We start from the raw sequence: 15,044 nt of genomic DNA, 5'->3' as shown, positions 1-15,044 counted from the left end.
TGTGTTCTCACAGCCTTCTGGTGCTGCTCCTCATACCTAAAGACACTAATATAGGCAGTTCTGGAGAGAGTGTTCTTTAATGGCAGATAAGTTGGAGTAAGGAGAGGCTGTGGTAATGGTGGGTTATGGTTTTAAAGTTCTAGAGTTTAAAAGCAATCTGGGCTACAGATAAAGAAGTAGGGAGCATTGGTCTTGACAAAGCAGCAGAAGCTTTGAGTGGCTGAGGTTGCCCAGAGAGATAGTGGCAAGGGGAAAAGCCCCAAGTCCAGGAAGGAAGGAAGGGTCCAGAAGGGAGATGGTGGCATTGCCTTGGCCAGAAAGAGAAGTTGCTCCTGGAGGCAGGAGAGAGGCATGCCTGAAGTTCCAAGAGGCAGGGGAGCAGATGGTACCTTGTTTTGAAGGTACCTCCATTAGCTGTCTCTTGCTTTCAGTATGAAGGTGGAGGTGAGGCTTTGCTCTGGGAGCTGCAGTAATAGAAAAAGCTGTAGGGGAGAATCACCTGGAGTACCAGCAGGACCCCAGGGGGCTGTTATGAAGGAGAAAGGAGCATTGAATTTGCAGGGCTGTCCTTTCCAGGCTGCTGCTAGGCCATATTCTGTCAGAGATCAGAGAAAGTAACTTGCAGCAGGAAAGTACCTGCCAAGTATCCAGGCTGCTGACAGCCTCAGCTGGAGGCAGCCTTGGGATGGGTAGGGGAAAGGCAGAGGTTCTGATTTCACTTTGCCCCGGCAGGCAGTGATCAGGTCTAGCACCACACACAGACCAGGACTTATGGAGCTCAGCCCACTTGGGGCTCTGGGCCCCAAGACAACTGGGTAGTTAGAAAGTGGGAGGTGACAGGCAGCCAGGCCCCTTGCCTGATGTGGAAACAGTTCCAGGAGCTAGAATCCAAGGCAGGACTAGAAAAATGTGTTTGACTGTGAGAACCTCATTGGAACATGTTGGCAGAGTCTGATGCATAAATCTTTAGAATCAGAATCCTGCTCTGTCACTCACTCACCAAGAGACTTGAACAAGCCACTTAGCAGCCTCTGATCCTCCACCTTCTCATCTATAACAGAAACATTAAAATGCTTTCCTAGGGCTGTATGAGGATTAAATGAGATTATACATCCTTAGCATCATACCAAGTACAAATATTCAGAAAACAGTAGTTGTCGTATGTGACTAGTAGTCAGCTTGTTCTACATATTTCCTGTAAACTTTAGTTTGCAAAACCATTTCTCCCTCCTTAAGCTCATAATGTCACTGTGGGGCATAAGTCTTTTTTTAATTCATTTAATATTTAAGTTGTATTATTTTTATTGAAATAACTTTGGTATATGGGGTCCCTTAAAAAAAAAAAAAGACTTGAAAGAACATTTTTAAGGTTCATGACAAAATTGAGAGGAAAGTTCAGAATTTTCCCATATACCCCATACATGTACTGCCTCCCCTGCAATGAGATTTTTGTTACCAGAGATGAGCCTTCATTGGCAAGGTCCCTTTTAGGTGAATCCATGAGGCCCATAGAGAGAAAGTAACTGTCCCCAGGTCATGTGGCTAGAATGTGGCAGGGCCAGGATAGGAACCTTGAATGTCTCAACGCCTTTGCTCATGCTTCGGACAGCAACACTATGTCTTGTTCACCACAGTGTCCCTAATGCCAGACACTCAGTAAATGTATATTGAAAGAGTGAGTACGTGAATGAGTATGTCAGTTTGCGTGTGCGAGAGTGCCAGATGAGCGAGATGGAACTCCATGATGCCTTCAGCTCTCTGCTGTGGCTATGAGCACTGCATGGCCATGTGCTCTGGCCTTCCTGGGGGCTGCCCACCTGAGACCTGGCCTTCTGAGCGCTATTGTTTCCCCAGGAGAACAGTCTCAAGTCCGGGAAGGGGGCAGCTGCCATGATCCCAGGCCCACAGACGGTGGCCACGGAAATCCGTTCTCTTTCTCCGGTAAGTGGACAGGGCCAGCTCAGGCTAGGGGCCTCCAAGCTGAGAATGTAGGCACTGGTCCTCAGAGGACCTACAGCAAGTGCAGCTTAGAGCGCAGAAGGCTGCCCTTTCAAGCACCAGGAGACTAGCTCATTTTCAGATGCCTGTAAGGCTTCCCAGTGCCCACCAGAATCTCTTCCATTGCCCCCGTTTCCTCCCACTATGTACAAATGGACATCGGCAGTGTGGGGTGAAGTCACACCTCCTGCTGGTGGTGCCTGTGATGTGACAGCTCTTTTGCATCTGCTCTCCTTGCTGACCAGGAAGAGCAGCGATCTAGGGGCCCGAGGCTTGGGTTTTTAACCTGGCTCTGTGGGAGGCCACATTGCTAACCTGTCACTGTGAGGTCTCTTGCAGACCTGCCTTCTCCAAGTCTGCCGTTCTCATCATAACTGCAGAGAAAGAGTTCTGTCCTGTGGGGCACCTGGAGGGCTCTGTTTCCACCTTGACTCATTTCTGCTCATTCTTCTAGGATGCCAGGATTCTTAAGTTCTAGGGTGCTGTTAGGATTCAGGGCTTGAGAATTTCTTGGGTCTAGAATTCTGAAGATTCCTGTATTTTTGAATCTTTAGACTCAGTGATTAGAAGCAGCTTGGCCGCCAATTTTTACCTTTATGGGAACCCCAACTACCCCTTGGCTTACCTTACCCCACCCCATCCTTCAGAGCCCATCGTCCTCACCTGATCCCCCCCCCCCCCGGGTGGGGGGTGGTTGTATTCTGCAGATCATCGGGAAAGATGTCCTCACCAGCACCTACGGCGCCACCGCGGAAACCCTCTCCACCTCCACCACCACCCATGTTACCAAAGTGAGTAGCAGCAGGGCACCCCGTACTCCCAGCCTGGCTGTGGGGATCGGGAAGGTCATTGCCATTGCTCTGCCTTGTAATGTGGCCAGAGGAGACCTGTGGTGGACCCAGTTTCTGAGTGCTGTGCGCTTTGTTATGTGCTCGGGTTGTCCTAGGCCCTTCAATGTCGACAGCCAGGCTGGGGGGGGGACAAGACTATCACCTTTGAAGTAATTGTGAAACGTGGCTCATGCGCCTGATAGGCTTACGTGCTGGAGGGGCGTAGAGGAAGGTAATGTAAGCAAGGCTCTAAAAGTGAAGAAGGATTTCCTGCAAAAAATGAGATGTGTGCAGGGTTTTGGAAAGCCAGGTGGGACCCATGAGTGGGGAGAAAATGGATGCAGGTTTCCAAAGAAAGGCAGAAAACGGAAGCAAGAACTGTCTGCTTATTTGTTCAATTTGCAAATGTTATTCGTGTGTCAGTCTCACTCTGGCCTCTGTGCTCAGGGCTGCTGGGGGTGATGGAAGCTGTGCATGTTTGTGGGAAATGGGAAAAGCAATCATTATCAAGAAGGAGCAGGGACATAACTGTGAGCAATTAGGTGGGACTGAGAGCTGGGGAAACAGAATAGGGACCAGTAAGTCAAATCTCAGGACTGATGGGACAACAGACAGACAGCCCGAGTCTGAGAGCACTTGGAAAACTGTCAAGGGGTTAAAGGAGAGGCATTTAGTTCCACCAGGATGTGCAGGTAGATGCAAGAAGAGAGTGAATTAGAAGAGACTAGAGATAGAGAACCTGGATAGGGTAGGAGCTGGGACAGGAGGAAGAAGGGACCAGAAAAGCGAGGCCAGTGGGGACTTGTCCACTCCTGAGTGGCCAGTGGGAGTCTAGGCCAGGGGAGGAGAGGCCTGGAGGAGTGAGGCCAGGGAGCCAGGTTGAGAGGAGGTTCTGCTGATTCTGGCAGGCAGTACTGCCCTGTCTGCACACAACCGCCCCAGCTATGCCCACAGCTATGCAGGACTCAACACTTCTTTACTTCCTCCAGAAAGCACCCACTCTCACCACAAGTGAGCAACGACCACTTCACTGGACGCTTTATGGGAAGGTTTTCCATTATAGCCAGCCTATGCAGCTGTATTTATCCTACCGGTTTGGATTTGCAAATTTTGCCTTGCAAAGCCCCATCACATGCTTACTGCTGTCTGCTCTCTCCCAGTCCCCTCCCAGCCCTGCCCACTGGGAGTGCCTCTTCTTTCTGTCTATTCCAAACTCCAGCCAGAACTTCCTCAACTGCTACCCTCCTTTAATATGCCAAGTAACTAGATCTCACCCCCTCTTCTTCTTCTAAAATTGCACCCAAGTCCCACCCCTTCAGAAAACAGTGGAGGGTGGAGTGTTATCAAGCTTTCTCTTGGAGTATTGTTTGGCAGTCATTTAAGTTAGGACCATTTACATTTCATTCATGTGTTCATTCAACAAATCTGTATTGAAAACCTGCTCTGGTCCAGTTGGACAGGGGAGTGGAGAAGAAGGGGATACAAAGATGATCAAAAGAACACTTGTTCTCAAGAGCTCCAGCCTAGTGAGCAAGGTCTGGTGACAGGCAAATGACTAGCCCTAGGCAGGGTGGCCCAGAACCACCAGACACAGACTGGTGCTGAGGGAGCATCGAGGCAGGAAGGTGGAAGGACAGCCACCCAAGATTAGGGAGCTGGCCTTTGAACTGGGCTTGGAAGCCTTAGGAGGGTAGTTTGGTAGCTGGAGGGGGAGGAGGTAGTGGTAGCCAGGCCAGATGTGTAGTCTGAAGTCACAAAGCCAGAAAAGAAAAAAGCAGAGGGTGACTGCTGTTTCCCAGCCTTGCCATGAGGGGTGCTTTGGCTAGGTCCCCTGTCTCAGCTGCTGCCCCAGCAGGCCCCAGAGCTGACCTCAACTTCCTCTCCCTCTGTAGACTGTGAAAGGAGGGTTTTCAGAGACGAGGATTGAGAAGCGAATCATCATTACTGGGGACGAAGATGTTGATCAAGACCAGGTAGGAGGTTAGGAAACATTATTCCCAGATGTACTGCCCAGTTCCCAGTGCTTCCCATATTGGGTTACCTGTGGACAGGGAAGTGTCTACATCCTGCTGACTGGCCAGACATGAGGCCCCAAAGGGAGGGAAATGGGGGCCAGAAGGAGTGGGGAATCTTAAGCTCCAGTCTGTTCCTTTAACTATTTGACCTCTGCCCCTCCCTGTGCTTCAGTTTCCCAGCTGTGCACGAAGGGCTGCAAGTCTTTGTGACTTCTCTCATGTCTGAAATGTAGGGTGCCTCACTTTGCTGTTCTTTTCCACCAGGCCCTGGCTTTGGCCATCAAGGAGGCTAAGCTGCAGCATCCTGACATGCTGGTAACCAAAGCTGTCGTATACAGAGAAACAGACCCATCCCCTGAGGAGAGGGACAAGAAGCCACAGGTAAGCCTTCTGAGGCTTGGCAGCAGGCAAGAGAAGCACAAATGATGACAAGATCCCCCCTTTAATCTCATTTACTTCTAGACACCCATCAAACGACTTGATTCCTAGTGCAGCTTGGACACCCCCCCCAACCTTGCTGTTTGAAAGCTCTAGCTCCACTAGATACAACGAATCAGAGAAGGGAGGGGAGGAAGACTGGTTCCTGGCTTCTTTGGGGTTGCAGGTACAAGAACCCTAAAAGATGAATTCAGAAGTGGTGAGAAAAAGGGAGTGAGGATTGACAGTGGGTAGTGAGGCAGGACAAGTGGAAACAAGCATATCCTTCCTGGCCATTGTTGGTAAGCTGGAAGTCAGAAAAAGTCCCACAGGCCCAGTGCCACTTTCCTGTCCCAGAGTCTGTGTCTCCATCACAGGTCACTGGATATTGCTAAGGGGAGAGGTGATGACTGAGCCCTTGATCCCATTTGTCTTATTAGACTGCAAATCTTTGGCTTTTCAGGCTATGTGAGGTGAAAATCTTGAGAACCCCACTATTTTCGTTTCCATATAGACCATCAATACCTTGGTGCACAGGGGAGTGAGATGCTTCTGCAACAGACAGGGCTTTACTCCACTAAGTAAGGGGAGAGATTCTTTTGACTCCTCTGAAATTACTGGATTTTATCAGACCTCTGAAACAAAATGTCACAGACAATTGAATTGTATGAAATAAGTCAGACGCAAAGAGTACGTGCTGTATGAGTGGATTCACAGGAAGTTCAAAAACAGGCAAAATTAATTGCTCATGCTAAAAGAATAGTTGCTACTTCTGGAGCCTTGTATTAACAAGACGATTCCCAAGGGAACCTTCCAGGTATCGGAAATGTCAGTATCTTGAGCTGGGTGAGTTACTGGGCATATACATCCATAAAAATGTGTTGAGTTTCCCCTTAGCTTTGTGCACTTTACATCTTTTACATCATCCAACATGAAAAAGCCATCTCAAAACACCCCACGAAAAGCAGTTTTCCTTTTTGCCCTCTTCCCCATGAATGAAGCCAGTGTTTTCCAAAAAGACATAAATGTTTGCTCTTTTCTGTTGATTACCACCCTCTTTGTATCAGAGGAAAAAGCACAGAATATTTATTTTTCTACTATTTTGAAAGGTTGCCAAGCCTAGCTCAGTGCTACCAATATTTTGGACAAAACTTTCTACAGTGATGGAAATGCTTTTTCTGTGTTACATGATAGGGGAGCCCCTAGCCACACATGGCTATTGAGCAACTGAAACTGGCTGATCAGAAAGGATAGGTGCTTCCAGTGTGAATTATATACAAGACTTCAAAGACTTAATATGAGAAAAGGAATGTAAATTACTTCAACAGTTTTTATATTGAGTGTATGGTGAGATACAGTGATTGTTCGGTGATGTTTGGGTATGTTGGTTTAAGTAAAATATATCATTAAAATTAATTTCACCTGTTTATTTTTCTCTTTAATGTAAATTAAAATTTTAGAATTTTTAATTTAGTTATTAAAATTATATTTGTCTAGAAATGTCTAGGAAGCTAGAAAATTTAGAAAATCTATTATCTAGAAAAATTTAAACTCCCCATGGGGCTCTCATTCTGCTTCTATTAGGTAATTTTGGTTTAGAAAAAATAAAAGCTAGACATGGGTGGAGCCTACTTCCCAGCTTTCCTCAGACTTTCATTCTGTCCCCTCTCATTGTTAATTCTTGCTTTTGATCCTCTAGATTTCATAGTGGTAGGTCACTTTCCAGTGTGTTATCCTCTGGGGAAGCTGTTTGAAATAGGTGTTAGGTAACTATTGTATTAAAGTCTGATGTAGAAGCAGCAGCATAGAATGTGGGAATCTTTGCTTTTACCTTGGTCCTTAGGAATCCATGTGCTACCAGGTACCCAGAAATCTGGATTTTATCTCACTCACGTTTATAAGCATGTAATTTTGGGTCAATTTCTTCCCTTCTGAGGACTCAGTTTCCTTATTTGCAAAATGAAGAGATGTAGCAAGCCCACTTCCAGTTTCAGTCTTGTTTACTTGCTTTTCTAGAGTATCTACTATGTGTTTTTCTTATCTTCTCATTCCCCTCCTCATTCCTCACCTTCTCTGGGGTATTCCCAGCCAGTTCCCATGCTCCTGCCTTCCCATTTCCCTGCAATTCAGAGCTTTCTGCCCCAGCCTTCGCATCATGTCCACTACATCACCATGCAGTCCCTCACATCTGCCTACCTCACTCCTCCCTTTGCTATCGCATTCCCTCCTCCTCACCCCTTTTGTTTCTTTGATGCCATTGCACTACCAGGTACCCTTTTGGCTCCTTCCGTAAAGGTCACCTTGTGTATGTTGCCCTGGAAAGAGCAAAGTTTCTCCCCTACCTTTCCACCCAGATGCTTTACTGTTAGTTACTACTATGTAGGAACCACCTCTGACTCTTGATATAAGCAGACACACTAATTCTGAAGGGAAGGTCGTTTCTCTGAATGAGGAAACTTCTCTTTAAAGTGCTTGAAAAACATTGATATGATGGATGGGTACATCTTGGCACCCTGAAGAAGCTGTCATCCCTCAGACCTGAATTCAAATCTCAGGCTTAAAGAGTTAATAACTGTGTGACTTGGAGCAAGTTTTTAACCTTCTCATTCACGTTTCCTCATCATCCACACAGCAGTGACCAATTGTGGTAGTAAAGTCACTGTCATCTATGGGGTGAAGAGGCTAATCCAGGTACCAGGCTATACACTTAGCATAAGTTCTGTTACCTGCTCATTCATTTTACAAATGAGAAAACTGAGACTTGGAGACATTAGGTGACTTGCTCAGACCCATGGAACTGCGTCATCATGGGACCATGATGAATTGGTTAAGGAACTAGCCTTATTTGTTAGACTCTAAGGTCTCTCTATGGTCTTAACCTTCTCCCACTGACTTTTGATGGTGTCTATCTCATAGGGTTATTGAAGTGATACATAGACAGTAGTTATCCCAGTCCCTGGCAATAATAAGTGTGCAAAAGAAAAATTTAGTTACTGAAAAAAAAGTTACTGAAGACATGACACCAAGAATCATATTTATACTGACTTATAGAACCAACACTTTAGGCATTGAGAAACAAAGTGCAGCCTGCCACTGTAAAAAAAATTCCTCAGGAAGCAGCACAGTTGAGTAGAAGGAACCACCCAGGCTTTGGAGCCAAAAAACACCTTGTTTATGTGCCCAGAGGAGCCTCCCTGGACCTGAGTTTCCTTATCTACAGAATGGATTTCACCTATGAATTGGAGCTGTTAAAGGTTTGTGATGGCCATAGTCAGTGGAGCTGCCAAACACACATTTATTTCTCACAGTTGTAGGGACTGGGAAGTCCAATATAAAGGTGCTGACCAATTCATTTCCTAGTATGCAGTGAGTCACCTTCCCTGTGTGTCCACACATGGTCAAGGGCAGAGAGAGAACATGACTCATGTCTCTTCTTATAAAGGCCTAAACCCATTTATGAGGCTTTGCTTTTATAACCTAAAGCCTCATTTCCAAATACCATCACCTAGAGGATTAGGGCTGCAGCATGTGAATTTGGGGGAGACATAGACATCCAGTCCATAGCACTGCTGTGTCAGGGCAGGATCTCACATGCAGAGGGTTTGTTTTTTGTTTTTGTTTTTTTTTTTTTGACATTTATTTATTTATGCTTACAGAACTGGGGTATAGGCCAAAGGTGGGGGGGGGGGCGGTGAGAGGATTCACCAGAGACAGAGTGGGGAGCAGAACAGGCAGGTCTACTGAAATACACTGCTGAGGGGAGCAGCAGGCAGGTCAGGAGAGGTCTCCTGCACCATATGGGTCAGCTCCCTGGTTGGGGATCGAACGTATGCTGTAGTGGTTTCAGAGAGCTTCATAATGCAGTGCTTTAACCTGTTGCACCACCAGGGAGAGCCCACAGAAGGTTTTTAACAATATAAACCTGTTTCTTGTCCATGTTGAGGAGTTGATGAATATCAGACTATGAATGCTGCCACTAGTTCAGCACACAAGCCCTATTTCAATGTGGCTGTCCATTTCACTGGTCTTCATCTTTTCTTCCCTCTCTGAATCCTCCAGAAAAATCTGTCTTTTGTTGACTTGTTCTTCCTTCTGGAAGTTCTTGTCCTTGAAGTTCTTGCTGTGAGTCTGGAACACACACCCATCTCAGAAAGAGTTTTTTCTCTCCTCTCCCTGCAACTTGCAGACTAAATGTGTGGCTTCTGCTCCATCTCCCACTGGCTGCCTCTTCAGACAGGTTCTGCATCCCAAATACTACCAGCAAGAGGTTGTCACTCTCCCAGCTTCCTGGTGCTTTCTTACCTTCAAATTTTTAATTAAACAGGGTTGGGGGTGAAAATAACTCATTCCAAAGCAGGGGCCTTAGGTTCTGACCAGCACCTGACCAGATGTGAGCAGTAAGGGGCTACAGGTATAATATGCACCTGTGAAATAGTTTTGGTGCCCACCACATTGTTTGGCAAAGACATTCCTTTACCTCCAGGTGATTAGAATAGTCGATGGTTGAATTAACAACAGTAGCAATAATTTTAAAAAGGTAGTATTTATTTAGCACTTAACATATGTCGGACCCTTGTTTTGAATCCTCCCTATAACTACATAAGGCAGGACCCATTTTACAGAAGGAGCAACCAACATCTCAAGATATTAAGAAACTTGCTGAGGATTATAAAGCAAGTAGGCAGTGGGGTGCGACTTGAATTCAGGAAATTTGACTGCAGCGCCTACTTCCACACCCATGAAGTGTTGGAGTCAAACCTGATTTGGAACCCAGACTTCAGTTTCTTTATTTAAGTACTGATCTCTTGAGTAAAGACCCCAAGTCACAGCAGTCCCATGGAGTCTGCTTCAAGGAAAAACAAGAGAAAAATACTCCTGCAGTCATGACTAAACACTTAGAACTGAGAGGAGAGGAAGAAACATGAAAGGAGTGTGATCATAGCCTCAGTGTTAAAGGAAACTTGGACCATTAAGAAGTGAAAGACTTCTCCCCGGAAGCAAGCAAGCAAATATATGTCAGAGGCAGAGTTGTAAATTCAGTCGTCAAATTAGCCTTGGGCAAATTTCTCTGTTTTCTGGAGCCATGATTTAGGGTGCATGGTAAAGGCTAGCTAAAAACTTCTTGCCAGGGCCCTCCCTGCAGTGGGCAAAGCACTGCATTAAGAAGCTAAAGCCCCTTCCTCATGAGTTCCACCCCCGGCCCGGAGGTGATCCATATGGCGCAGCAGACCTCTCCTGACAGGCCCGCTGCTTCCCTCAGCGGTGTACTTTGACGATCTGCCTGTTCTGCTCCCCACTCTGTCTCTGGTGAATCCTCTCACTGCCCCTGCACTTCTGGCCTGTACCCCAGTTCTGTATGCACAAATAAATGAATGAATCTTTAAAAAAAAAAAAAAAATCTCTCACCATGCATTCAAGATGGTGACAGAAAGTTTCTAACTTTTCTTGTCCTCTCCTTTTCTTTGTGTCCTACTCCTGCCCCCAACTCCCACCCTCTCACTCCAGGAATCCTGACCTCTGTGAAGAGATGCTGGCATTTCTGGTCCAACTCAAGCCAGAGAACCGTTAAGAAGGGGCCTTCATTCTGGATTCTCCGACTCAACATCGACGTCCCAGCTGTGACATACTGTCCCTGATGAGAGACTGGGAGAGGAAAAGCATATATATAGAGATATATAGAGATATAGTATATATACAGGAAACACTGCGTCCTGCACTGCTGCTGGGGCTGGCCGAGCCATCGGCCGACAGCAACAACCAACATCTGAACACCTACATTTCCTTTGCAGAATAAGTAAATAACTGGTGGGATTTTTCAAGGACAAAACAAAAAGATCACAATAATCTCTTGCTCCCCCCTTCAAATCCCTGAGGAACAACAAAAGTAAGCCAGACCACAGTGATTGTAGAGGTACAATATGATCCTTGTTTTGCACATTACATTTAGTGGACAAGCATCCCATTTGCTCTTCTCCAGCATCTGTTGCCCACTCAAATGCAAAGGAAAACACTTTTGCAACAAAGCAAGAGAAGTCGCAGCAGCAAGACATGTACCCATCAACCGTTTTCTGAGAAAGAAAAAATTCCCCACTTGAAAAGAAGGAGGAGGAACACTGGATTATTATTTTTTGGGTCTTGACACTGGGCTGCAAAATCCACCTTCCTTCCTTTCTTCCACCTCCCCTTCCCCTCCACTCTTAAGCGTCTAGTTATCATTTTCTGTCTCGGCTCCTTCCTCCCCCTGCCCCCATCCCATACTCGTCACCCTCTGTGTCCTGGTCCTGCTGAGGGCCACAGCAGATGACTGTCATTTGAAATGAGGAAAAGAAAAGAAAGCAAGAGCAGAAAACCAAGCCAAGGAAGGGAAGTAGACATTGTACGTTTATGGGTTTTCATTATGAAGGTGCAGCTTGTAGATTTGTATGGATGTGCTTTTAAGTTATGTATATTACATATAACAGGAAACAAATATTAAAATAAACAGTGCTGGTAAGTATGAAGCTGACATTTTAAAATTATAATTATCTGACTGTGATCAATGTATCCCAAGGTTCCTAGATCTCACTGAACTGGCCCAGTCAAGGAGAGACTGGCTGTGGGCGACTCAGCCACACACAGTTGGGACAGTGGTTCAGTGTAGTAATACAGTATATGGTGTTTGTGATTGGTTGATTGGTGGGGAGGGGTGGGGGCCCCAAATGGAGAGGCAGGAGTTTGGCAAGAAGGAAGCAACACAGATGTGGTCCAGAATGCCTTCTCTCCCCGCAGTAGCAACCAGGGCCAGATCTGTGTCCAGATTCCTGATCCAGACTCTGCTGCACAGGTCCCTGGCTCAGTCTCCTACCTCCCGGGAAAGGGGTGTGGGGGAGGGGAGGATGGCTGCCTTGGTTTTCAGCCCTTTTTTTTTTTTTTTTTTTTTTTTGCTACATATCTTGCCTTTCCCTGACCACATTGTGATAGCTAATGCCCCATCTAAAGGGAGTTAGTGCCTGCTCCCCACACTGGGTTCCAATAGAGGACAGTGTCTTCAGATTGGCTGTTTTGAAATTCCCAATTCAGTCTTTTCCTCTACTCCTTCCTTGTTCTCAATCATTCTCTTCTTCCTGGACCAAAATAGCCTTGTAGAGGCCAGAACACAGGGCATGCCCTGAGGGGTCAAAACTGCCTTTCTAAAGGCTTCATCTGCTCCAGAAGAAGCCAGGAATGCAAAGTAGCCCTGCCTAGAGGCTCCATCTATGGAGATGACCCTGGCTTTGGAGACACCCTAAGGCTGGTCAGTCAATATCTAGGCTCTGAGCCTGTGCCCTTGGAACCCCAGAAATTGCCACAAGACCACCGAAGTCCTTGGAGAAGACCCCATCAAAAGCTTGGCATTTGCCTTGGCACAGATGGGCTTTCCCAGCACATGCTGCTTCCTTGAGCAGAGCCCCTTTACGAGGAGTATGTCCCCACTGCACTTTCATTTCTCAGTCCCCTTTCACCTCCCCAGCCTAGCTTCTAAAGCAGTCGATAAATTCATTCAACAGATACTTATTGCGTACCTACTTGTGCAAGGCACTATTCTTGGGCTGAAGAAGAATGTGTGAGAGGAGGGAAGGGTCCAGAGGAGCCCCTTGAGCCAGCCTTATATCTCCCACCATGGCCAGCCCCTCTGAGGACATTTCTGCATATATTGCCCAGGGATGCCCCCCAGTTGGGACAGGTTGGCTTATCAGTTGCCCTTAAGACACATATATTTAGTTGCTTAACTGGTGCTTGCCAGAGGCAGGACAAGACATGGAATAGTGTTTGCCTTGTAGGCAAAAAAGTGGGAAGGAGAGAACAGGGAGATCCCCAAGGCAGCACCAGCCACATCTCCCCCAATGCAGCAGCACACGGTCCATGCACCAGGTCTTACTGCAGTCCTGGGGGAGAAGCCACAGAAACTTTTTTTCCTGCCTTCTCAACCTGAAATCTCCTATTCTCTGGGCCAGGACTGGAGAGATGCCACTCATTGGACCACCTCGCTGTCACAGGAACCAGGTGTCCTGAGCATGCTGCACACACCTCAGAAGGAGAATTTTTGCTTTGAATTATGCACCTGCTTATAGACCCTGATTGTGTGGCTGCAAGGCAGGGTGAGAGTCATCAGGCTTAGTTTGGGAGGGAGGCAGGGTTTGTGGAGATCTCAGTCCCATGGATGCTTTGGTCTTTCAGGGTAGCAGGCAGTGCCACCAGAGAGGAGGGGAGCTGCAAAGCTGAAATTTAGGGCACTGATTCCTCCCTGTCCTCTTCATAGAAAATATCAATGTTTGTCTTGTCTGTCTTCAACCTACTTTTCCTTTTCACATTTTTCACTCTTCATGTGCTGCCTCTTCATGTAGGAGGCCACGGAGCATAGTGGAAATGTCCCAGAGGACGGTCAAGACTTGTGCCTGTTCACCTTGGCTAAGCCCCTAACTTTCCATGTGAAAATGGGCTAGACCTCTTGGGTCTCAGTTTCCCCATTTGTAAAATGAGGATAAACCAGATGTGCTCCAGGGTCTTTTTCCACTCTGCCATCCTGTAGATGTTCATTTTCTCTTATTTTGTTTTCTTGGGATCTTTTCCATCTGAGGGTACAGGAAGTGCCATGATCTGTTTCTGTTTTTGAATCCTGCAAGCACATTCCAAGACTGGCCTGAAATTGCATGAGCAACATCACTTTAAATAATTTTTTTTTCAAAAGCACCTTACCAACCAGCTGCGATGCTGTCCTCTTCCTTTTTACTCACGCCCTTCCTCTCTCGTCCCTGCGCTTCCCCACCTCAGTGCTCCGTGCTGTATGCGTGTGCTCTCTGTTCTTGTATACTCAATAAAGTGAAATAAATGTGTTTGATGCTGAACCACAAGCTGCCTTGGCATCTCTCTGTCTCTCTCTCCTTGGCTACTGATACAGGTTGGCATTGTGAAGGGCCAAAGCTGGCATGGAGAGATCCCAACGTAGAACACTTCATTCAACACTTCATTTGCAGCTCCCAAGGTGGTCCAGGTTCTGTAGGTACACCCTCAAGACAAAGTCCTTGCCCTCTGGGAACTACAGGCTAGTGCAGGAAGTGGGCAACAAAACAGGCACATAGAGACAATTCTAGAATAACAGACAAGGAAAAGCAAAGGAGGAGGAGATGCAGCATCTCAAAAGTGTATCACTAAATAAGGTGTCTAGTTGTGGCCTCCTTGGAGAGGTAGTTTTTTAGTTGAATGAGGAAAAAGGTCCAATAATTGAAGAAATTGGGTAAGCACATTCTAGGTAGAAAGCAGTAAGCTCACAGGCTCCAAGATATGGAGGGGCTTTATGGAGGAACAACCTCATCCTTCTCTCTTGCTGAAAGATCATCTACATCAACGTCTACAGGGGTACCTACTAGATAATGTAGGTAGTAATCTCCAGCATCAGCTGTTGCCCACCCCCTTACCTCAGGTTGCCCTTTTTCCAGGTATATTACCTGTCCTGTTCTTGACTTAGTTTTCTTTAATTTGACTATGTAAAAAATGGCAAGTTATTTTAAAGAAGAAACTATAACTTTTTCATAAATGGAAAATTAGTCATTTGTTGAAGAGAGGTCTTCAGAAAAATAAGTGCAAAAATACTCAAACCATAATCCTTTTAAAACCTATTGTTGTCCCTCAACTAGCTGAAGTGCACGTGTCAAATTTTGTTTTTTATTCTACCAAGTGACTCACCCAGACCACTTACCTTTATTACACAAAGTCCCGGAAGCAGGTAGTAATGTGGTGCTTTTTTCCTCAGTTTTCTGCTTATGTA

General features: G+C 46.3%; 1 protein-coding gene across 4 annotated transcripts in view; it reads left to right on the top strand.

The window, feature by feature from the left end:
- The window catches only part of EPB41L1 (erythrocyte membrane protein band 4.1-like 1), a 114,381-nt gene extending 100,251 nt beyond the window's left edge, over positions 1-14,130 (top strand). For 3 of the 4 annotated variants that reach the window (XM_012728230.1, XM_012728229.1, XM_012728232.1), the window contains 5 exons: positions 1,855-1,941; positions 2,706-2,789; positions 4,721-4,801; positions 5,108-5,224; positions 10,766-14,130. In XM_012728230.1, the coding sequence (XP_012583684.1) occupies positions 1,855-1,941; positions 2,706-2,789; positions 4,721-4,801; positions 5,108-5,224; positions 10,766-10,774 (378 nt within the window). In that variant the 3' untranslated portion in view covers positions 10,775-14,130. The remainder of the gene's footprint in view (positions 1-1,854; positions 1,942-2,705; positions 2,790-4,720; positions 4,802-5,107; positions 5,225-10,765) is intronic. The other variant, XM_012728231.1, reaches the window with a different exon arrangement.
- Positions 14,131-15,044: the final 914 nt, after the last annotated feature.

This window comes from Condylura cristata, unplaced genomic scaffold (genome assembly GCF_000260355.1).
Source record: "Condylura cristata isolate star-nosed mole 26May11 unplaced genomic scaffold, ConCri1.0 scaffold00022, whole genome shotgun sequence".
Lineage (NCBI taxonomy): Eukaryota > Metazoa > Chordata > Mammalia > Eulipotyphla > Talpidae > Condylura > Condylura cristata.
Note: the sequence above shows the minus strand (reverse complement) of the source record. Positions and strands in the feature narration are given on the sequence as shown.